Source organism: Dasypus novemcinctus, chromosome 6 (genome assembly GCF_030445035.2).
Source record: "Dasypus novemcinctus isolate mDasNov1 chromosome 6, mDasNov1.1.hap2, whole genome shotgun sequence".
Classification (NCBI taxonomy): domain Eukaryota; kingdom Metazoa; phylum Chordata; class Mammalia; order Cingulata; family Dasypodidae; genus Dasypus; species Dasypus novemcinctus.
The window spans coordinates 55,626,945-55,652,214 of NC_080678.1; the positions used below are offsets into that span (position 1 = coordinate 55,626,945).

The 25,270-nt window shown below is 41.1% G+C and overlaps 1 protein-coding gene across 1 annotated transcript; it reads left to right on the forward strand.

Moving 5' to 3' along the window:
* The first annotated feature begins 8,334 nt into the window (after positions 1-8,334).
* ACTA2 (actin alpha 2, smooth muscle) lies at positions 8,335-24,459 on the forward strand. The gene is made up of 9 exons (XM_004464534.5): positions 8,335-8,939; positions 13,046-13,200; positions 14,667-14,795; positions 16,637-16,747; positions 18,015-18,099; positions 18,489-18,650; positions 20,072-20,263; positions 21,451-21,632; positions 24,169-24,459. Exons 2-9 carry the CDS (start codon positions 13,072-13,074, stop codon positions 24,310-24,312), a joined length of 1,134 nt encoding a protein of 377 aa, XP_004464591.1. The 5' UTR covers positions 8,335-8,939; positions 13,046-13,071; the 3' UTR covers positions 24,313-24,459.
* The last annotated feature ends 811 nt before the right edge of the window (positions 24,460-25,270 follow it).

Consider the following 25,270-nt stretch of genomic DNA (forward strand, 5'->3'; position numbering starts at 1 on the left):
ATGGGAATCTTGTATTTTATACAGGATTGTTTTGTAAACCCACAACTTCCCTAATTTAAAAAAAAATAAGGGAAATCTGAGATACACCATACCATATTAATGTAAGATACTAATAATAGGATAAAATGGGTAAGAAGTATGTGGGAATTCTACCATCTTCACTTTTCTGTACATCTAAAACTATATTAAATTAAAAAACTTATTTTTAAAATTCCAGGGCTTTTTTCTGGGATTGTAATTCAGGAAGTTGTGTATGTGCGGTAGGGGGAAGGGGTTGTGCAGAGGGAATTAGGTTTGTGCATTGTTAACACACTCTCCTGTTGATTTGATGTGGTCAGTTCATAGACCATGCCTAAGGATCCTGGTCTATTCTACTGATTCTCATCCTTAGCTACACATTGGATGCCTCTGTCCTAAACCCATAATTTTATTTAATTGGTCTGGAGTGTGGCTTGGGTTTTGAGATTTTTAAAAGGCCCTTAGATGATGCCAGTTGCAGCTAAGTTTAAAACTCACTTTCTGTATCTATGCTGTCCAATATGGAAGCCACTAGTCACATGTGGCTATTTAAAGTTAAATTAATTAAATTAATTACATTTAATATTCCTATTTGGGACAATGGAAAAGTTTGGTAATGGATGGTAGTGATGATAGCACAACATTGTGAATGTAATTAACACTCTTGAATTGTATATTTGAATGTAGTTAAAAGGGGAAATTTTAGCTTATGCATATGTTATTAGCATAAATTTTTTAAAAATCCATGGAACTGCACAACATTGAACCCTAAGTTAAACCAGGGACTATAGTCAGTAGTACAATTATAAAAACATGCTGTCATCAATTGTAATAAAATTACCACACCAGGGAAGTGGATATGACTCAAATGATTGAGCTCCTGCTTACTACATGGGAGGTCTATGGTTCGGTTCCCACTGCCTCCTACAGAAGACAGCGAGCTGATGCTGGGTGGGTGCACCAAGCTGATGAAACAAGATGACACAACAAGAGAAACAGGAGGAAGAACATAATGAAAGACGAAACAAAGCATGGAATGGAGGTTGCTTAAGTGATTAAGCTCCTCCCTCCCACTTTGGAGGTCCCAGGTTCAGTTCCTGGTGCCTCCTAAAGAAACAAAGAAGACAAACAGACACAGCATGTGCAAACAACGAGGGGTGGGGTGAAATAAATAAAATAAATCTTTTTTAAAAATTATTATACCAATGCAAATTGGGTGGTATATGGAAATCCTGTATTTCATGCATAATTTTTCTGTGTTTTATGCATAATTTTTCTGTAAACCTACAACTTTTCTAATAAAAATAAATAAATAAAATTTAAAAATGAGTTCCTAGCCAAATTTCAGTGATTGGTAGTCATGTGTGGCAAGTTTCTACTGTGTTGGACAGTGCCGATCTTGAACATATTCACCATCACAGGAAGTTCTGTTGGACAGCACTCACCTAGATCATTGGTGTGAAGTGGATACTTGTGGCCTTTTCAAGACATCTGAGAGGAGTCCCCAAAGATTTTCTATGGGTAGTACATAGTATGAAACTTTCTTATCATTGGTGAAGATCTGGATGATCAACTTGTCTTGGTTTGCTGGGGACTTCCTTGTTTTAGCTCCGGAGGTCTGGGGGTTTTTGCATCCAGGAGAGCTTCAACCAGGAGGAAGGTAGGAGGGTTAGGGTTAGTCAGGGAAGGAAAGAAGAGTTTGGTGCTGGAGAAGAACCCTCTCACTTGAATCAGCTGGTGTCAATTTTATCCTGTGTGCCTAGGATTTCGCAAGGCAACGATGTTGTACAGTGAGGTCATTCTGCCTTTGCATAACAGTGTAATCCCTCGCTCCCCATTGCCTTGGTGGACCCCAGCACCCAGGCTACTACCTAAACCCCTGTGTGTGCTCAAACTCAATCTCGTGTCACACTGTCTGAATTCGAATCCCTGATCCACCACTTAACTAGCTATGAGATCTTTGGCAAGATATTTGGCTTATCTGAACCCCTGTTTTCTCATTTATAAAATGATAATAATAGTATCTCTTATGGTTACTGGGGAGGTTAAATGAACTGCTGCACTTAGATCAAATAGCTCACTGTATGTCTGGTGAGTATTAATTGGTGTTAATATTATTTTCCATCTTCTCAGAATGTACTTGCCCTTTATTGTTGAAAGCATCTGTTAAAAATGTCCTGTGTTTGATTTAGTTCAGTTCAAGAAACACTTATTCAGTGTTCCAAGTTCCAGATGACACCAATTTAGTCTTGCCCTCACCCTTTATTGTCTGGCCTGCAGTTAGAAATATTATTGCAGAACAATGTAGTGATGTGATCACAGTGTGGTATGGGAACACAAAGAAGGGTCACTTAACAAAACAAGTCAGGGAGGGGCAGAGAAGGTTTCCTGGGGGAAGGGATAAAAATAGAGTTGAAGAGGATGAGTAGAGCATGCCAGAAGAAGAAATGGGGTGTGTGGTGGGACGGGGGAGGAGCGAGAAGAGTGAATGGGGAAAGATTGTTCCAGGCAAGACAGCATGAGCAAAGAACATAAACTATGAACTGGTCTGAACTGTTAATGGGAAAATCCGTTGTTACGTATTATTGGGACACCGCTGGAACACACTGCTGCTGAACAGGGGTCTATAAGGCGGAGACGTGGGGAAAATGTAAGTGACGTAATTCTTTTTGTCAGAGAAGTTATAGGTTTACAGAAAAATCATACATAAAATACAGAGTTTTCATATACCACTCAATTATTAACACCTTGCATTAGTGTTTTACATTTGTTACAATTTATAAAAGAACATTTTTATAATTGTACTATTAACTATAGTACATTGACTACAACAGGGTTCATTTTGTATAGAGTCTTGGTTTTTTTCATTTTTTCATTCTAGTTACATATGTATAACCAAAAGTTTCCCTTTTTTACCACATTCAAATATATAATTCAGTGCTGTTAATTATGTTCATGATGTTATGCTACCATCACCACCATCTATTACCAAAACTTTTCTATCACCCCAAACAGAAACTTTGTACAATTTAAGCATTAACTCCCCATTCCCTACCCCACTCCAGCCCCTGGTAATGTATATTCTAGTGACCAACTCTATGAATTTGCTTATTCTAGTTATTATTTAGCAGTTAGATCATCCAATATTTGTCTTTTTGTGTTTGGCTTCTTTCATTCAACATGATATTTTGAAGGTTCATCCATGTTGTCAAATGTAGCAGTTTGATATGGTTCATGAGTTCCAAAAATAGATATTGGATTATGTTTGTAAACCCATCTGCACCTGGGCATGATTAAATTTTGATTAAGGCTTAGACTGGGCCACATCAGTAGGGTGTCGAATCCCCGTACCTCAGTGGGGGGGCCTCACAGATAGAAGACATAGCAAAGGACAGAGTTGGAGTTTTGAGCTGGAGCCTGGGAAGTGAACACACAGGAGAAGAACACAGAGGAATAGAGATGGCTCCTTAGACACAGCAGAAGCCCTGGGGAGAGAGACAGAGCTGGTCACCTGATAGTCTACAGCTGGTCTTGTGGAGAGAGACAAGGCCTTTGAGAACCTCATAGTCTATAGCTGACCTTGTGGAGAAAACAGAGGTGCTGAGCCCAGAGAGAAATGAGCCCTGGGAAGAGAAGAACCCAGGAAGCCTGAACCCTGGCAGACATTGGCAGCCATCTTTTTCCAACATGTGGCAAAAGACTTTGGTGAGGGAAGTAACTTACCCTTTATGGCCTGGTAACTGTAAATTTCTACCCCGAATAAATATCCTTTATAAAAACCAACTGATTTCTGATATTTTACATCAATACCCTTAGGCTAATACATCACATGTAACAGAACTTCATTCCTTTTCACTGCTGAATAATATTCTAGTGTGTGTGTGTGTGTGTGTGTGTGTGTACCACATTCATCAGTTAATGAATACTTGGATTGCTTCCATCTTTTGTGAATAATGTTGCTATGAACATTGGTGTGCAATATCTGTTTGAGTCCCTGCTTTCAAATCTTTGGGGTATATACATAGAAGTGGGATTGCTAGGTCATATGGTAATTCTATATTTAATTTTCTGTAACTCAGCTTTTAAGGCTTTCTGCTTTTAATGGTAAAGTGTAATTTCCTAAATTATCTTTTAGTTACCAAAAAAAATTGTTAAAATTTGTTCTGCCTCCAAAATTTATCAGTGTGTTATTTTTTAATCTACCATGCATTTTGCTCTTCTACAATAAAATGAATAAGGTACTTGAAGATTTCCTCTGTGTCTTATAATTATGTTACCTTTTTTAGACGCCACAAAAAACTTAAAGGAGTGATAAAGGGCTAAAAACTCTGCTTTCCTAGTTGGCCTTTTTTAGACACAACAAAAAGCTTAAAGGAGTGAAAAAGGGCTAAAAACTCTGCTTTCCTAGTTGGCCTTTTTGGGATCATGGACAGACAACTTTACAGTTCTCTGATTCTTTTCCTCAGGGCAAATTTGTACACTAGCTCTTAAGTTTCATTTAAATATTAGTAAGTATATCTAAGGTCAACACCATTGGTGATAATAGTTTTTTTTGAAACTGAAAACTGTTACAAATGCCTTGACATGCCACAGGAAACACAATTGTGTAGAGGATGGGATGGCAGCGTGTACTAGATGGAATAATGATACCCTAAAATAAATGTCCACGTCCAAGTCCCAAAACCTTTGAATATGTTACCTTACATGGAAAAGGGGACTTTGAAGATTAAGTTAAGGATCTTGGAATGGGAAGATTATCCTGGATTACCCAGGTTAGTCAATGTAATCACAAAGATCCTTATAAGAGGAAGGCAAGAGTGTCAGAGATTTGAAGACATGATGCTGCTAGCTTTGAAGATGGAGAAAGGAGCAGTAGACACACAATGCAGATGGCTTCTAACAATGGAAAAGGCAAAGGAAACACTCTCCCCCAGAGCTTCCTGAATTAACACAGCCTTGCTGACACCTTGTGCTCAACCTAGTAAAAAAACCATTTCAGACTTCTCCCCTCTGGAACTGTATGACAATATATTTGTGTTGTTTTAAGCCACTGTTTATGGTTACTTGTTACAGTAGCAATGGGAAATAAGCTGTCACATTCCTCTGGTTAAGAGTTGACCTCTGTACTTTTGTTATCAAAAACAGTGTCTCTGTCACCTCTAGACTTAGGTTCCTCTTACAGTACATTGATGACAATAGTGATGATTATAATAATAGCTGATAATTACATGATGCTCCACAAGTTAGGCAGTGTTCTGGGCATGTGACATTTATTACCTCATCACATCCCACTACCACATTGGGGTAAGATACTATAACCTTATTTTACATGCAAGAAAGTTAAGCAGAGAGAACCCAGCATTAGTAAGTGCTGTATCTATAGCTTGAACTCTGGATCATAATCTCTTATGTATCACTCCAAAAATTCATACCTTTATACAAAGACCAGTTCTCATGGCCAGGAGTCACCAAGTTGCTCCTTCACATAGCATGTCATTTCTCTCACATTTTGTTTGCCAAGTGTCATCTGTTATGGGAGATTTCTTTGGGGATCTCAGATTTTGAAATAACAGGAAATTATGAAAATAAATAAACAACACCTACTGAAATAAATATATCTCTGAGTTGACAGCCCTTTTACCCCATTAAATCAAATTTCCTGTAAAGATTTCTGATTTTGCTTAAGTGAAGATCAGAACAGGGCTGGAAAATCCCCTATAGATATCGCTAAGGTTTTAGGGTTGAAATGATGGTCATTGTGCCAGTTTGATGAGCTCATCTGCTTTGTTTTTCTTAGGAGAAGTCAACCTTTGTTTCCACCCTGGAGAATTCTAAGAAAGGGAGATAGAAATGGTACTTCACTCTCACTGTATCTTCTCAGGCAAAAGGAATTGGCTAAAAGAGCAAAATACCTAATGAGTGTGATTGGTCTAAAGAAAACAATTCCTGTCCAAGTTTTCAGCAGCAGCAGAGATATTTTTTCTTACCACACATCCATATTATATGGATATTTCTAAGTATAGACATAGACTAATTTAATTCTACAAGGTACTGGGAATAAAGAATAATCAGTCAGGGAAGTGGACTTGGCCCAATGAATAAGGCGTCCGCCTACCACATGGGAGGTCCACGGTTCAAATCTCTGGCCTCCTTGACCTGTGTGAAGCTGGCCCATGCTCAGTGCTGATGCGCACAAGGAGTGACTGCCACGCAGGGGTGTCCTCCGCATAGGGAGCCCCACGCACAAGGAGTGTGCCCCATAAGGAGAGTCGCCCAGCACTAAAGAAAGTGCAGCCTGCCCAAGAACGGCATCACACACATGGAGACCTGACACAACAAGATGACGCAACAAAAAGAAACACAGACTCCTGGTGCTGCTGATAAGGATAGAAGCGGTAACAGAAGCACACACAGCGAATGAACACAGAGAGCAGACAACTTGTTGGGGGGGGGGAGCAGGGAGAAGGGGAGAGAAATAAATAAATTTTTTTAAAAAAAAGAATAATCACTCAAGAAACTTAGGAATTAACAGCACTGAGATATATGTCTGAATATGATTAAAAGGGGAAATGTTAGGTTGTTTATATGATAACAGAATTTTTTTTTAAATCCATGTAATCATACTACACAAACAGTGAACCCTACATTAAACCATGGACTTTAATTAATAGTATGACTATAAGCACATGCTATCGTCGGTTGTAACAAATGTTCCACGCCAATGCAAGTTGTTGGTGATGGGGTGATGTATGGGAATCCAATATGTTATACATGAATGGTTTGTAAACCCACAACTTCTCTAATTAAAAAAAAGAAACCCTTAGGTAATTATTGAGCATATGTTGCCTCTTCAGCTCTGGACTGAGTCTCAAAAAAGGATTAAAATTATTTGATTGTCCCAGACTTTAAGGAATTTACAATAAATCATCACTAAATAATGTTATCAAGATGGTGCGTGATGATTATAGAATAATGTGTCTGGAGATGATTCTTGAATTTGTGCTCGTATTATAGTTTGGAATTTATCTTACGGTTTCCCTGATCTGCAACCAAGTCATCAGACACTGCTATTTTTCTAATTGCTCCATAGCTCCTTGGATACATGGCTAAAAACACCGAGATATCAGACCACTCGACTGTAGATTTCTTTGTACACACACATACTCATCCAGTTCTGCTTTCTTTCACTGAAGAGACTTGGATGGTGTATGGAAGTATAAATCTCAAACCCAGACAATGAGAACATTTAATCACTTGCTCAGAAATTTATTTTCAGTTACAGGTCCATCCTGGTTAGCATCATAGATTAAAAAAAAAAAAACAAAACCATCTTGTAAGTAAAACTAAACCGGTCTGTCTGTTTATGGCATCATGGTTAGTCTGATTACTCTCAGGGCTGTTGATGGACACTACTATTATCAAGGAAGAAAATGATGTAAAAATCATAAAGATGAGTATGAAAAACTCTTTGACGGAACATTCATTTCGTAAAGGTACCATGAACTATACAGTCCTTGCTTGAGACAGAAGTGGGGGCAGGAGGAGATCCTGCCTCTATTCGAAGGGTCCCTCTAATCAAGAAAAATAGGGATTTTTTTGCTTCAGGCAATCCCTGTAATGAAATCCCAAATGCAACTTTCTGTTGTACTGTGAGGTCTTGACCATTCAGAAAGGTATGTTTTCAAGTTGGTGAAAACTAGACATGGCTGACAAATTCCTGAGCAATCCTGAAAAATCAGAAATCTAGTTTTGATGCGGTGTTAGACCATTTACAATTTTCTAATAATCAATGGTGCAATTTCTCAAAGATAAATATGTGTTTGTGTGCCTACCATAAATCAAACAGATCTGAGACAGTAACATGAATCAACAAATGGGCATGGCAATAAAATAAAGCCATTCATTCTGGGACTTTTCTCACATGTCAGCAGCCCAGAAATACTCCTGGCATTCATAAAAATATTTCTGTCACGATATTAGTTAGAACCTTGGCTTGGAGGAGAGTTGACAAATAGAACACTCCTGAAGCTATCCAGCAGCCCTTGGGAGTAAGAGCGTTAGGCCAGATTGTTATTCATTCTCTGCCTATTTATTACCTGTCAAATGGGTTAGTGGGGAGAGAGAAGCACAAGAGAGGTTTCCTTTGAACACCCTCCTTTCTCTCTAGTCAGTAAGTGGCCTTAATCATGATGCTAAGTTTCTCAATGACAAATGAGTAGACCCATCTAATGTTCCAAAGCACTAGAGGCATTATGGTAATACAAGCTTTCAAGTTCCTCTTTCAGAAACACAGCTGCCCAACCCTGCCTCTGCTCTATTCCTGGTTCCATTAACACCACTCATGGACTTGATTTCTGAAAACACTGCGACAACTATAAAATCATCATTCGACCTCTATATTTATGGGCAATTGAAGCAATCTCTTCATTGCAGTCGACCTTGATAGGAGAATTTTTTAAAAATCTGGATTCCTCAGGGGCAGCCAGTCCCTTTCTGCTCTCAGCTCATTAGGAAATGTCCTCAGATGCAAAGCGTGACAGCAGTCTGGCATCTTCGGAGGAATGTGTGCATCTTGCTGCATCTGCCCCATTACACCAGCTCAGTGTCTCTGGGCATTTCAGCAGTTGTTCTGCAGACTTGGGGCGTTTATCTCCCAGAGGCAGCTGAGCTGCCTCCCATTTCATGAGCTGAGCAGTGGAATGCAGTGGAAGAGACCCAGGCCTTGGGCCACCCAGATTAGAGAGTTTTGTGCTGAGGTCCCTATATGGTCGTGTTGGACTGAACGGCAGGCTCAAGTCTGACTTTGCTCCTTGTTTGGGAAGCGAGTGGGAGGGGAGCAGGCCAAGGGGCTATATAACCCTTCAGCTCTTGGCTTCCCTGAACACCGCCCAGAGCAGAGAAACCCGGCGAGCGCTGTCAGGGTAAGTGGCACCGGCCCAGGGATGTGACTTACAGATTCCAGCGGCTCTCTTACTGCCAAGTATAATCAAATGCCAGCTGCAGGGATTTGCCTGGGCTCATGCACTCTTGTGTTTTTGAATGAGGATTGTACTATTAAATGATGTTAGCTTTTAGCTCAAATTGTCTTACTATTAAAGACAACGCTAATACGGAGCTTGGTGTGGGGAAGGAGGTGAAGGGGACAATGGAATGAAATTTTTTTGATGCATGTCATCTGTAGAATCTGTTTATACTAAGCCAACAGCCTGAATCTTGCAGCAAATCATTACAGGCATGCAGCCCAGCTGTTTGCCACAGCTTATACATGTATTTATATTTAGGGACTGGAAACTCAGTGATTTGTTTGTGGTTCAGATTTGTGGCAGTGGTAGTGTTCATTAGACTATTTTTGGTGCAGCTATGGTGTTTGGAAGTAGGCTTTAGAAGTGAATGGAGGGTAATGGTCCAGTCTTTGATTTTGGCTAGCTTTGTGTATTTGCTTCTGGCTTCCTCTGGCACCAATTGGTAGTGTCTTGGGTGGAAAGGTTGTGTTTCTCCAGGGTGTCTGTGAGCTTACGTTTTAGGATGTGCATTGTGTGCAGCTGAGCGCAATGGGCAGGAGGCCAGCGAAATCTTCCTCTGCAAAGAGGGAGGGTGTAGAATATACATCTGACAGCTGTGTGTGTCTCAACCTACGGGATGGGATGTCTGGTTTGCATTTCTCTCAGCCTCAAGTTCCCCTCAGAGTGGTGAAGCGGGCATGATTGTGGAACCACCTCTGCCACCCCACGCTGAATTTAGCTATCAACCAGGGACTGGCTGTACTTCAGCCCGAGCGTTTTCACGCTGAGATTTTTCCTTCCATTTTGTGATTCATGACTAAATATGGTTTGGGTTTCAAGTCCCACGAGCTGGGAACTGTAACTTTTTCCCCTCCACCCCCTCCCATTAACTACTCATTTTTGGCACAAGATGCACTCTCTTCCACTGGAGCAAACCCCCTGACCCGGGTGGAGTTCCAAAAGCAGACATTCGCGCGTGTTTTACCTAATTAGGAAATGCTTTGCTCCAAACTCCACTTCTCATTCAGGTTAGGTAAGAGTTGTGAACCACTGAGTCCTGCTCCTTTCTTCCTGGGACACAGATTTCTTCTTCAATGGCAGCATACTTTTTAGAGATTATAAAACTCCTGGACATTTTTTTTTTCCAAATGAAAATACATTTACTGAATTTTGTGATTTCTCTGCATGCTTAGTGATGCGGATGCTTTGTTTGCTGTAGATAAATCATACTTCCAAGCCGTTCTTGACCCCCAAAATGAGATATTAAGAATCTCCCTATATTTACAGTACCCATACTTCCTTTATTTTCAGAGACCATCCTAATCCCAAATCTTTCATCCTGTTTTCAGCTCTTATTTTTGGTTTGGAAAGTCTGCCTGGCACATTCACAAGGCCTGCTGATCTCTTTGATGCTGGCTGCCTCTACCACATACTCCAGTCTCCTGGTGCTTCCTCCAGCTTGTCGATCTTACAGCTTTCACCTCTCTTCTAGCATCTTAATCTGCTAGGGAAAAGGCCAAATCACATGAATGCTAAACAAAATTGAGGGTCTAGAAAGAGGAGAAAAGGGTGGGAAAGGAAAAGGCAAGCCATTTAGAAGTCCTGTTTTCCATTCGTGCCTGCGGGATCTGCAAGTGGAGGCTTTTCATTCTGCCTGGAGCTGGTGTGGAAAGGAAGGAAAGGCACTAGAAGCCCGGAGAGGAGACAAAGTATAAACATTTTTAAAAGATCAATAACAATAATTTTTTAATAATATTGATAGTAATAATGAAACACATTTATTGAGAACTCAGTGTGTGAGCCACGATAGTTTTCAATGTTTAAAAAAATTTTTAATTCCCCAAAGAACTCTAGGGGGTATATACCAATATTAATGCTACCCTGTAGATAAGGATACTGAGATTTAGAGAAGTTAAATAACTTTCCTAAGTCACAATGCTTGTTAGAGGTGGAGTCCTGATTCAAACACAGACAGTCTGATGCCAGCATTGTAGCCACGCTGCTCTGTAATCTCTGTTGCCCTTACTTTACCAGCCTGAGAAACAGATAAATCATTAACTCCATGAGCCTCAGTTTTCTTATCTGTCAGCTGGAGATACAAGGCACTGCTCCGGCAGATCCAAGCAATGGGAAAGAGGCTGGCCTCGTAGAAATGGTCTGGCAGAAAGCCAACTGCGATAGCTTTTTTCTTGTTCTACTTCCCAGAAATTTCCTTAGCAGAGTTGACTTTTATACCCATGTAGGTGTATACTGAGCTCACCTATATAAAAGAAGAATCTTCCTCACCTGAAATCCTAACCAAGATCTCAATGCCAGGCAGAGAAATCCAGGTGTCTCTCTCTTTGAAGGCTACTTCCCCTTCCTTTTGCTTGGAAAATGGAAGGGATCCTGGACTGGAAACCAAGAGGCACCTGATGGTCAAGGGGATCTGACCTCAGGTTTGAGTTTTGCCTTTTATGCTCTGTGAACCCTTGAGAAATTCACTGCCCCCTACTTTTCTCTGGTTTGTAAAAACAAAGTTATTGGGTAAAAATGTTCTGCAATAGGCTTTCAATTTCCCAAATATATAAGTATATATTTCTACTCCAGTCTTTCAAATTTTGTCAAAATATTCAAGCATAAGAATGAGCTATTTGAAATAAATTATTTTATAACTGAAGCAATGCAAGATCAATTCAGAAAGTTTAGAAAATACTAGAAAACCCAGAGAAGAAAAATTTAAGACACCTATAAAACCCACTACTCCAAGATAACACCAGGACTCAACACATGGGTAAATATGATTACATTTTTTTGGAAGGCAAATAAAATTTTAATACGATCATAAAATGTTTATTTTCACTAACCTATTATTCTTATGTAAGGATATATCTTTAGCTTATCCTTTAATTTTTTTCCTTTTAACAGCAGCACAATATTCTACTACAGGATGCATAGTTCATCAGACTCACTTTCACTTGTTGGACTTTCAGATTTTCTAGATAGTGGCTTTTATTTATGGAGAATAATTATGGCCTTTAAAACTGAAAGCATATTCCTAGAAAATTTTGAATCACTCTAATGTTTTTCTGAAGGTAAAATAACAGTTCCAAGAGGCCAAAAGAGTTTTTTTTTTTAAAGATTTATTTATTTCTCTCCCCTTCCCGGCCCCCCCCCCCCCCCGGTTGTCTGTTCTCTGTGTCTATTTGCTGTCTCTTCTTTGTCCGCTTCTGTTGTTGTCAGTGGCACAGGAATCTGTGTTTCTTTTTTTGTTGTGTCGTCTTGCTGTGTCAGCTCTCTGTGTGTGCCGCACCATTCCTGGGCAGGCTGTACTTTCTTTTGCGCTGGGCGGCTCTCTTTACGGGGTGCACTCCTTGCGCATGGGGCTCCCCTACGCAGGGGACACCCCTGCGTAGCACGGCACTCCTTGCGCGCATCAGCACTGCGCATGGGCCAGCTCCACACGGGTCAAGGAGGCCCAGGGTTTGAACCGCAGACCTCCCATGTGGTAGACGGATGCCCTAACCACTGGGCCAAGTCTGCCGCCAAAAGAGATTTTTTTAAAAAACATTTTACCTTTGACATTTTCAGCATTTCAAAATTTTCATATGCCCATCCCTCCGAATCTACCATTTCAAAAAAAATTTGTTATAAAATATCTAGAAAAATGTGTTTGGATGAATTCAGACAACAAAATCTAGTTACTTCCTTAACATATGACAAGCAGCTTGTCCCTGTGAAGACCTGGTCTCATAGCCTGCTCTGCCCATCTGCTCTCTCGAGTCCGTCAATTCAATTCATTCACTTAGTCCATCTTTAAGGGGCTGCACTAGGAGCCAGTCGTGCATCATATTTTCAACCCATAAGAAGTTTACAGTCTAATGAAAACACTTGAGATAAATGCTGTGTTAGATAGTGGACTGCAGAGGAGAGTGCTTTAGCAGGACAGAGGAAGGCCCCCAAACCAGCTGGGAAGGTGGCAGTGGTCAGGTAAGCACCAAGGCTGCTCAGTTACAGCTGGGCTGGCCGCCTCCCTGTTTCCGCAGGACCCTGTGAGGAAGCTCCAGCAGCGATGTGTGAAGAAGAGGACAGCACCGCCCTGGTGTGTGACAATGGCTCTGGGCTCTGTAAGGCCGGCTTTGCTGGGGATGATGCTCCCAGGGCTGTTTTCCCATCGATTGTGGGCCGTCCCAGGCATCAGGTGAGCAGAATTCTGATGGAACAGGGAGAATAGGACTATGGATTAGGTCTCTCCTCATCCATGCATCTCCATGGATTGCCCAGAGGTTGTGCAACCTTGTTAAAAATATGCTTCCTAGATTTGATGTCCCTGAGTAAGTGTCCATTTCATATATGCTATAGACAGACTCTCAGAAAAAGGCTGCCTCTTTTTCATGTCCTTTTGTTTTGTTGTATTAAGGCAGGGCTAGTGGTGATGCGGGTCATGGCAGCCTGTAGTCAAACAGGCTTTTTTTTTTTTAACTTTTTATTGTAGTGACATATATATATAACACAAAAGTTCCCATTTTAACTTCTTTCAAGTGTACAATTCAGTGGTATTAACTACATTTGCAATTTTGTGCTACCACCACCACCATCCATTACCCAAACTCATATGTCCTTTTTGTCTAACATAGTCATCATCACCATCATCATCGTCACCAGAAATACTTAAGCATTACTCTGATGTATATAACATAACTACCCTTTGGAAAGAAGCTACAATAAAAACCTAGGTCCTTTACCCTCACAGAGCATGACGTTAGTTGAAAATAAGCATTGTTCTCAAATACAATTTTATATAATGTTAGCTGTCAACAAATATGTATCTTGTTAGCCATATGGTATTTGAGCCAATCTGACTAATGCTACCAGCTCTCAGTTGGGCTTACATTCACAAGAATATCTAATAGAGGCTTCCATTCCCTAGTGAATGAAATCTGTCTCTTTGTTGAAATGAATGCAATGGAGTTCAACAAAAGCCGTTAGTTTGTGGCTCTAAAGAAACCATGGCAGTTTTGTAATTCTAAAATAGTCTGTCCAGTGCAATTTAAAATCCTGTTATGTGACTCCTCTTTCCTTGTTTTAGTTTGACCTTAATGATGAAAAAAAAGGAGCACCTGACCAGCTCAGGCAAATGTTTTAATAGCTGGCTGGTATGTACTTACCCATTAGAAACCAAGCCTCAAGTAGCCATTTGTAGATTTATGTTTAAAATATAATAGTTTTATATCTTGGGTAGGTAACAACTCTAACAGTACAGTTTGAAGGATTTATGAGGGGCAAAATGCCATCTGAATAATATGTACAAGGTTCATATATTCCTTCAACAAATAATGTAGTGAGTGCCAAATATGGGCCAGGTGATTTTCTAGAGTGGAGAACAAGATAAACATGATCTCTGCCCTAACAGAACTTATCTGGGAGCATAGAAGATAAAAAACACAATAGAAAGTTACCTTACCAACAAGGTCTCTGGTTATTTGAAGGCTGACTCGGGCCTGTTTCAAGTCACTTGTGAGGATATTTAAGATCATAGTGACAGTAAATCGCATTGTACTGTTGCTGATCCCAAAAGAGGACGCTTTCTAAACCCTTTGTAATTTGACTGCAATCGATTCAAAAGTTGGGGGAAAGGCTGACTCCTAATGTGTTGAACTTTTTTAGGGGGTGATGGTGGGAATGGGTCAAAAAGACAGCTACGTGGGAGATGAAGCACAAAGCAAAAGAGGAATCCTGACCTTGAAGTACCCGATAGAACATGGCATCATCACCAACTGGGACGACATGGAAAAGGTACTGGGAGGTTCTCTGTAGGTCATGGTTCCTGTGGCATGGTTCCTGTGGCTCCTGATTCAAAACCTCACGCAATGACCTCAAAACTTAGCTCACACAAAGAAAACAAAACAAAACAAAGCAATTAACTAGCTTGCATTGCTCCGTTGTGCTTTTACTCTTTAGTGTTTATTCTGGATTATTACTAACTGAAAAAAAAAAGTCTAAAATAGTTTTTAAACCCATGCTTGATAGGGATAATGAGCTAAATGGAGGGAAACCATTTTACATATTAGAGAAGTAGACTTCTGCCAATAGTGGGAATTAATAGTCTGTGCTCAGGCTAACTAGATTGCCCTCCTAAGACAAGCATCCTCCAAATAGCATCCTACAGAAACTCTCCCTTCCATTTTCATCAGAAGCTGTGTGGCTACCCTCTCAGTGCAACACTGCTCAAGAGGAGTTGAAGAGCTAGGAATACACTTAACCCACCCATTCTTGACTTTTCTTTAATTAGCCCAGAAAAAAATTTTAGTGGTTTTTAACTTTGACTATAGAAAGACTTGTAATCTTGGGAATTTAGTATGCTTCTGAATGCCCCTCAAATTATTGAAGCACAATAGCAGCTAACAAAAGTTTTCAAATAAGTATTTTTAAAATGATCTCTTCTGTATTGCATTAAGTGAGGTCTTTATCTCCCAGTCTGATGTAAAAGAGCTAATGAAGAGAGCTAAATTCTAGGATTCTGATGTTTGTAATTAAGCATCACAGAAATACCAGTGATAAGAGAAAAAGCAGAAGAAATGGTGATGAAAGGGAAATTCTAAATCTGACAAAATTTTGAAAATACAGCAAAATATATTAAAGTCTGCTTTAATTCTGGGTGAACCTAATATTTCTGGTGGAGATTTTTCAGGCTTTTAAAAATTCTTTTTAATTAATTCAGCCTTTTTTATTTTATAATGATTTATTCTTTCTGGCACTCAGGAATTAAGGAGGGCACTCGCCGATAAGGGAAACACATTTATGTCCAAAGTACATGAACACAAATACACTATATGTGGACTCTGACTTTTTTTGAAACCCCTGAAGTCCAAAGTCTGACCCATAATAATGAAAGATTCAGACAGTGCCAAGAGACAGGCTCCTCCCTGGAGAGCCAAGCAGGAATGGAGGCTAAAGGCAGGGAGACCTGTCCTCTTCTCACCTTATACAGCAGAGGGCAGTTTGCCTAGAAGCACTAAGAATAGCAAATAGGTTTTCAGTTCAGCATCAATCTTTTATTCATTTGATTGTATATTCATTTATTTGTCTGTTTAGCAAATTAAGTCGTTTTCCATAAATCTTCTCTAAAATGGAAGGAGAAAGTAAAGAAGGTGATTTGATTAATAATAGCATTCAGTTGGTGCCAGGAACTGGACTGAATAGTGACTCCAGGATCACTTCTTTAATTATCGCAAAAACCCAATAAGTTACACACTAATGATTTTTCATCCTCATATTACCGATGGTGAGACTGAAGCTAAGCAGGGTTAAAACTGGCCTAATGCTTTTATAACCAAGAAGTGGCAGAGCTGGGATTTCAAGCCAAGTTTGACTCCAGAGCCTGTGCCTTAACCACATGTCACCCTGCCTCATGGACCTGGGCTCAGGTTTTTGCTCAGGTTTCACTTGTTAGATGTGAATCCTTAGGTAATTCTTTGAGCTTCAGTCTCAGCATTCATAAAATGGGGTCACATAATGAGCACTTGTAACCTTTCATATGGCCTGGTTTCATTTCTCTCATTATGCTCCCTTTTGGGGGTCTGCCCAACAACACCACATCAGTGTGTTTCTCCTCTTTCCCCTCAATTTCCTGCTAGATCTGGCATCACTCTTTCTACAATGAGCTGCGTGTTGCTCCTGAAGAGCATCCAACCCTTCTCACTGAGGCTCCCCTGAACCCCAAGGCCAATCGGGAGAAAATGACTCAGGTAAATATCCACCCAGGACCCAGCCATGGAATGATGTAGATGGCTTCTCCTATTGGTTTGGGAAAGTCCTGATTGAAAGGGGTTCGGCAGGACACCAGCGATAAGACCCGAATAAGCAGTCTACCATCAGACTGATGACTCTCCAGGAACTCAGAGATTCCAAAGAATAGAAATATCTTGATGGCACGCAAATCCTCACTGCAGGAACTGGCTTGTGGCCTTCTAGGTTAATTGGAAATTTAGGAGATTTAATTGAGAAGATGACATGTTTGAGTTGAAAATTTCTAGGAAGTTATTTCAAAATGCATTATAATATATGGTGAGAAAATCTGGTTCTGGAGTTAGATTAGGTTTGAAAACTGAGTCAGTCAGTTATCAGCCATGTGAACTTAAAGAACCCATTTAATTTCTCAGAGCCTTGGTTTCCTTTTCTAGAGATTGGGGATAATAGCATAATCTGTCAAAAGATTGATGTGATGATTAATGAGACAAAGTGATCAATGTGTTTCATGGTGCCTGATATAATAAACATTCAATAAATCATAGATACTGTCAGTATTGTTACTTCTCTGAGGCTCAAAAGTCTTTGCTTCAGTGGACCATCTTGTCTGTCCACCAGCCAAGAAGGTTTCTAGTTTGGATGAACTATTAACTAATAGCACCTACTATCAATTTAATCTTTTCCATGGGCAAGCACTGAACTAAGTGTTTCTCATGCATTATCTCATTAAATCCTAACAAAAACTTTGGGAGGCAGGAATTATTATTATTCTGATTACATAGATTAAGAAATCCAGATCTGGATACATTAGTTGGTTTTTCCCAAGGTCACACAGTTAGAAGTAGCAGAGCTTGGGAATTGACCCATGATCTTCCAGTCTTGGAGAATACTAAATGTAAATACTGGAGGGCCTTTACCTCAAAAGAACTCTTGGTGCTTATACAAACACATAAGTATAATATGAAGTCCATACTAGTCAGCAATTAGTTTGGTGAATTCTCCCAGGTCATGTTCAGCCTGGCCAGCTCATGTGTGTACTGCCTCCTCCCCTCCCCATCCTGTCAGGTCACCAAGTGATGGACTTCCCACTCAGACCTCCGTTTCTCCTCTCTGTGTGACCAACGCTGCCCTGGCCCTCCTTACCTTTGTCTCCTCTGCCCAGAACCAGACTGGCACATCTGCATTCATCAACAAGGCATGCTCCCCAGAACATTCTTAGTAAGACTGGCAAACGTTACTAACTTAGCTCTTTGGATTGCATTGCAGATTATGTTTGAGACATTCAATGTTCCAGCCATGTATGTGGCTATTCAGGCTGTGCTGTCCCTCTATGCCTCTGGACGTACAACTGGTAGGTGGCTGTGAGGAGTGGGGAACCTTGACTGAGTACATTGCCAGGTATGGGATATATGGGTTGTGATGGACGGGGAGTTGGTTGGAATTGAGAGGTCTGATACCAGATAAAAGATCTTTTTTTCACCTATATAAATAAAGGCTGTTGACCTCATATTTCTAGCAGAACTTTCTCTATTATCCTCTTTTGGCTATCCTGTTTTTTCATCTTCCCCAAGCCCTGCCCTACCTCTCCTTGCCTATTAAATACCCTCTTTCTCCCCTTTCAAATAAGATGCTTAGAAATCCCCCTCTCCCAAGACTTCCTTCGGCTCAACCAGAAGTCCAGTTGGAGTGACTACACTCCAATTGCAGAGGTGACTTTTTTTATTTCCAATTGTCTCCCAGGCATTGTGCTGGACTCTGGGGATGGTGTCACCCACAACGTGCCCATCTATGAGGGCTATGCCCTGCCCCATGCCATCATGCGTCTAGACCTGGCTGGCCGAGATCTCACGGACTACCTCATGAAGATCCTGACTGAGCGGGGCTATTCCTTCGTGACTACTGGTGAGACCTATGAGAGATAAAAGGAAGTGGGTGTCAGGGCAGCAAACTCCTCAGAGTAAGTTACAGGACCACGGGGACTCTGGAAGAAGAAGACAGGAGCCTTGCAATGGCAAGGCCTGACTCTAATGTGACACAGGACAAAACACATCCTTTCTTGCTATGTGAAATTACAAAATGATTATGTTATTTCCTTGAGGAGACAGTTATAGCCATTTAATATTATGAGACAGCTAGAGTCATATTATTTTATGATTTTTAATCCCCTCTGTTCACAAATAGAAAAGAGCACAGGGACCAAAGATAATGTGGTGTGTTGCTTACAGTCTTTGGGGACATCTAGATAGGGCTTGGGCCCAACTCTCCATTCACTAGCTATGTAACCTTGGACAAGTTACCCCACCTCACTAAGCCATAGTCTCTTCATGTGTAAGATAAGCATAATAATAGATGCTATCTCATGTAACTGTTGTGAGAATTAAATGAGAAAATACATGTAAAGTACATGGCACAAAGTATTCAATAATTTCACCTATTGTTAACACCAACCCAGCAGGCAGTGATAAATGTGTCTAAGCTCCTTCCATGAGGGGGCAGTGTCAACATTACTGGAAACATTGGTTGGTCCTCAGTGTCCATGGTTCTAGCTGCCCTCTCCTCACTATTTTGGTATTGCCCAGATGTTTGGGTTTCTGGATATGCCCGAGGCTTACTGTAGACTCCTTTTTGATCCCTGAAGATGTTAAAGTCTCCTTTTAAGGTTGAGAGTTGAATTAATTCCATTCTTCCTCTACTCTCCACAAAGAATCCCAAGACACCCCAAAAAGGTTCTCAGGGACTCAGAAGTAACCCATAGCTTAGCTCTTCAGAGGGCAAGGTATCTGCCTGCCCACTTCCTCTATCCCTCCTTCAATGTACATCCCTGGAGCCTTCTGGAATAGAACTGGTCCTGAGCCAGGGCGGGTCTCTTCCTAGAAGGTAATGAATGTGTCAAATGTTTGAGTTGGAATTTACCAATGCCAGGCAACAGGCTCTGAGGCTTTTTTAAAACTGTGAGACCTTATGACGAGCTGATGCAAAGACTTCCTCAGCAACTGAATCCAATATAACAATAAAACAATTAGAGCAGAGGTTGATTCATTACAAAAAGTTATTGTACAAGAGGACTTCTTGCTCTGTTTTCTCTGGTTAGCTTATTTTAATACCGTGCTTTGCATTTCCCAGCACTATTCATTAAGGACCTACTGTATGTGAGGCACTTTGCTAGGGACAGATGTGGTTCCATAGTGAACTTACAATTTAATTACCACCATGGATTTTAGAAGGCAGACTTACACACTTCTTTGAAGGAACATGTCATGTGGAATTGAAGCAAGGAGGTACAAAGGCTAACGTTTGCTGTGATATTTGCATCTCATTGATAGCTGAGCGTGAGATTGTCCGGGACATCAAGGAGAAACTGTGCTATGTAGCTCTGGACTTTGAAAATGAGATGGCCACTGCTGCGTCTTCCTCCTCCCTTGAGAAGAGCTACGAGCTGCCTGATGGGCAGGTGATTACCATCGGAAATGAGCGCTTCCGCTGTCCAGAGACTCTGTTCCAGCCATCTTTCATCGGTAGGCAACACATGTCCCTCCCCTGGGATGGGAGAGCTGCCTATTCTGCATCCAGCCAGCAGGATGCATCTTTAGCAGCCTGCACCGTTCTGCAGGTTGGGCATGTGACAGTGGTTTCTAAACCAGGCCAAGGGAGAAAAACTATCTAGTTTTTAAGGTGCAAGCTCTTAAGGAGGCCTGGAAAGGGTGTTTCCTCTCTAGGAAAACACTAATTATAAATATTATAGTCAAGTCAAAAGCTTTCTTAGTGCATGGTGAATGAATCAAATATTGTCTCTACTTAGGACATGGTGAAGCCACTGGTATGGGGTGTGGAGGGCATACTGAGAGTTTGGGAATGGTAGGAGAGAGCAAAATGGAAGAGCACCTAATGTGCCTGCCACCTCATTAATTTGATCTTGGGAGGCAGGTTAGCATAGTTCACAGAGGGCAGGCTCTGGGAGGTGGGGAGTCTGGGTTTTAATCTTATTCCACCACGTTTTACTTTTGTGATTTGGGGAATGCCACTTAATGGGAATTATAATGGTACCTATGTCATAGGGTGACTCTGAGAATGACATGGGAAGTGTAGAGCACTTAGCCCAGTGCCTGGCAAACAATAAGAAGTAGATATTGTTAGTAATTAATAATTAAATATTATTATTACTATAGTTTCTATTATTGTTATATCACATTTTGCAAAAGATGGAGGGCCAACTAGAGGTTCTTCTCAAAAGCGATGAGTAATTTTTAAAAAGTTCAGACAAATATAATTATCAGAATTGAAGAAAAATGAGGTTTTATCCAATTAGAATGAAACACTTTTCTGAAGGTTCAATACCATTTAGCTCTTAGTGGTACATACAAGGCAGTAGCTAAAGAGAGGATTGGGAGAATTCTGACCAATGCCAGTGATGTTATTGTAGAACCTTCTACTGGGATTTGGAAGGCTTTCACCTTTATTCAAACCATACACACTCGTGAGTGTATTAAAAAATGAGTGGTATTTTATTGTTGCCCCATCCTGGAGATGCTGCGGCAGGGCTCCCTCATTAGGCAGGAAGACTCTAGCATGAGTATTCCTGGATTGTCCCACCTGCCTAGCTTTCAGTCCATAGTAAGGTCACCCATTCGTTCAAGTATGGTCTTGCAGGTCTAACCTGGGTTTTAACCCCACCCAAAGACCATGACCTGGGTTTCTTTTCCAGGGATGGAATCTGCTGGCATCCATGAAACCACCTACAACAGCATCATGAAGTGTGATATCGACATCAGGAAGGACCTCTATGCTAACAATGTCCTCTCAGGGGGCACCACCATGTACCCTGGCATTGCTGACCGGATGCAGAAGGAGATCACGGCCCTAGCGCCCAGCACCATGAAGATCAAGGTACGGATCAGTAATGAGCCCCCAGCTGTGCCATTGTGGTGCCAGCTCTGTCACCAGATGTGAATGACTCTTCAGAGGCCACATCTTGGCCACGTGTTCACGGGTTCTTGGGCTAGGCTGTGGGTAAAAAATTAACATGTGTTATAATTTACATGTCAGTCTAGTTCATAAGAGAAGCTGAATTATTTTGCACTTAATTTGATATAACCAACCTTCTCCATCAACTACTTTCAGCAGCTGCAAAAAATGGTCAACAGAGCTTGCCACACATCCACATCTTTTTTTTTTTTGTCTTTTTTAATATAATTTTTTATTAGAGAAATTGTGGGTTTACAGAAAAATTATGCAGATAGTAGAGTTCCCATATATGTTCCACATCCTTTAAATATATATATATACATATATATATGTGAGGAGTTGTTTCTCCTCATTACAAATATAGTTCATCTCTCATCTGGAACATTTTAAAAATACAGATGAACCATACTTATTTCTGAAGCAATCTAAACACCATGGATTGAGTGGATTTAGTAGCATATCCTCCTTTTCCACTACTACCATGACCACATCGCAGTGGCCAGGAATTTGAATTTTATCTTTTGATATAGGTCCTTGAAAACACATAGTGACTCCAATGACCCAGCTCAGTTCCTGAGCCACCCAGCACTCTATCCTGTGGGAGTTTTGAGTCCAAGTGAAGAGACCTCAGAGATGAAATGGGAATCATTCCTTGGGGCAACCTGTGTGAGGACATCACAGAGCTAGTTCCACTATCTGAAATCAGAAGGCCATACTGAGATCCATTGACCCATATCACAGGGAGCAGGGGAAGGGGTCATTCTAGGTCAGCTTGCATACAGAAGAGCTTGCCACACAAGTTCTCTGTGATTCACACTCTCTTCTTTTTGTTTTTATTATTAATTTTGGGAAGGGTGTGCAGCAATCATAATTACAGGCAGTGAGCTAGACTGACATATGCACTCTCCCCAGTATAGGATGTGAAAGACTACAGGGTGAGTTGAGAGGGACTGATTTTGGAAGGATCTGTTTCTTGGACACGCCTCCAATCAGCTTTTACCTTCTCATCTCCCAAAACTGGAGGGAGAGAGGTGAAACCAGATGACATAGATGCCAGCCAATCTAGGTTAGGGGTAAATTACAGAGAGAGGTCGTAGAGAGAGCTGGGCAGTTCCTAGTTCTTCTAACTTGGCTTCTTACATAGAAATGAATGTGGAACTTCAGGTCACAGTGCAGTGAGGAAGTATAGAGAATGGTTATAAAAAGTAAGATGATAACATTAAGATGAAAAGATTAGGGAAAATTGAAATTGGAGAGGGGTGTATGGGAACTTTCTGCTCTCTCTTTGTAAAATTTCTGTAAATCTAAAAATATCCCCCAATAAAAAGTTTATCCCTAAAAATAAAAACAAAACACCTGAGACAGACTGGGTTTGAACATTGGCTCTGACACTTACTGGTACTTACAATTGGTGTGACCTGGACAAGTGATTTAGACATCTCTCAGCCTCCATTTCCTCATCTGTGTAATGGAAGCAATTTAATACTTACTTTTCCAGGTGGTTGTGAGAATTAAATGAGATAATACGTGTAAAATGCTTAGCCCTGTGCCTGGCACATAGTAAGAGCTCAATAAATGCCAACAATATTTATTAAAAAGAAATGCTTGATCAGAGTTCAAGGGACAAAAAGAAATTAAACCCTCCAACCACTGTTTCAGAGGCACCTTGTTTGTTGGCCCAGAGAGTCTACATTCATTTCTACCCTAAATTTCAAGTCTGGAGTAGAACCTCAAAGTGCCCAACTCTGGTGCTTTCTTGAGATGCCGCAGTGGATGAGCCCTCTGTCTGATTCACAGCTCTAGCTCCCAGGGCAGTCGTGAGTCTCTGTACCTAAACTATTGGTTCATGTAAGAAATGCCAGCATGCCCTTGCATGTCAGGCTTGTGCTGTAAGTCAGTGTGGCTCCCCGGAGACCACGCTCAGGGGGAACATTCATCCCCATGGGGGACCTAAACCCCTCAGTGCATCTCAGTGGGAGTTCAGAGAGCGGCAGTTGACTTAAGCAAGTGGACGAGCCCCAGTCCAGTAAGTGCTGGCAGGAATGAAAATTTCTGAAATTTCCATTCATGCCAGCACTTAGACAAGGTGTCTGTTTCTACAGAAAGGGTGTGTCGCGCTTAGTTCTGGGGTGGAGCTTATGTAAGAGACATGTCAGAACTCTTAAGTGGAGATCAGGGCAGATTTGGGGGCCCATTTCCAGTTTACCCAATAGTAGAGTGAATGTGGTAGAGGTGTTACAGCTGATGTGGAAGAGATCGTGGTGAAGGAGGCCAGAAACAAAGTATGTGCTCATTGAAAAATCTGTAAATCAGTGGCCTCTTTGCACCCCTCTGGCACCTACCAACCAACCGTGTCGCTGCTTTACATGGGACTACAGCCAAATCATGCAACTCAGACCAGGGTAGAACCTTGCTCCCAGGGCTCTAGATGACCTCGCTTTCTCTTCTTGACCAACAGATCATCGCCCCTCCGGAGCGCAAGTACTCTGTCTGGATCGGAGGCTCCATCCTGGCCTCTCTGTCCACCTTCCAACAGATGTGGATCAGCAAACAGGAGTACGACGAAGCCGGGCCCTCTATTGTCCACCGCAAATGCTTCTAAAACACTTCCCTGCGCTCTGTTTCTAGCACACAACTGTGAATGTTTTGTGGAATAACACATTCAGTTCCTTTCCAAGTCATTCCTAGCCAAAGCTTTGACTGGTTACCTATGTGTTTTTTAAATAAATCTGAAATATGTTACCGGTAACTTGCGGTGCGGGCCTCTGAATACCGCCCGGCTGGCTGCTCCTTTGTGTTAGGTCGAGCGCGCCTGCTTTAGGCGGCTCCCTCTAATGGCCCAATCGGAAATGACACAGAGGGGCTGGCTTCCCAGGCACATCCTCACAGTAGCACCGCAGGCTGCTACTGAGTGAAGTAAGCGGGAAAAATGCAAGAACATGTTGGAGACTGAAAAAAATAAATATGGGCTAAAGTGTTACCAATACCATAATATACACTGACTTCACAATTTTCCAAATGATTATATTACTTGGCAAACTGAATAACCCCAATACTGGTAGCCTGATTGGTTAAACCAAAAACATCTCTCTCTTTCTCTCACATCTCTCAATGTATATATGTATGTATATACATATATATGTATATACTTAAACAAGCACACATACTAAAAGAAGGTATGACTTTTAAATAAGGGGGAAAACGTGGTATTTTCAAAACATTGAGAAACACTGCCCTAAAATCTCACTACACACCTGGAACAGCTGTTTCCCATCTCCTGATCACTATCTGTCTCTGAAAAGGATTCTATGGATATATTCGTATCAGATGGGATGGAATGATAACAGTACTACCAAGGACATTATACTAAGGGCTTGGCACATTTATCTTATTTGCTTTTCAGAACTATGTAGGGGAAAACATAACCACTTTTATAGATGAGGAAACAAAGTTGCTCCAGAAATGCAATTAACTGGGGGAGCTGCCAACTTCAGCTGTTCCTTCGCCCATCTGGGCTAGGGCGGGACAAAGATAGAACACTATACCCTCCCAGTCCTGAA

Coding starts and splice junctions, on each gene's coding strand:
- ACTA2 (XM_004464534.5), top strand. CDS start 13,072: ATGTGTGAAGAAGAGGACAGCACCGCCCTGGTGTGTGACAATGGCTCT. Junction 13,201..14,666: donor TGGGCCGTCCCAGGCATCAG/GTGAGCAGAATT, acceptor GAACTTTTTTAG/GGGGTGATGGTGGGAATGGG. Junction 20,264..21,450: donor GTTCCAGCCATCTTTCATCG/GTAGGCAACACA, acceptor TTTCTTTTCCAG/GGATGGAATCTGCTGGCATC.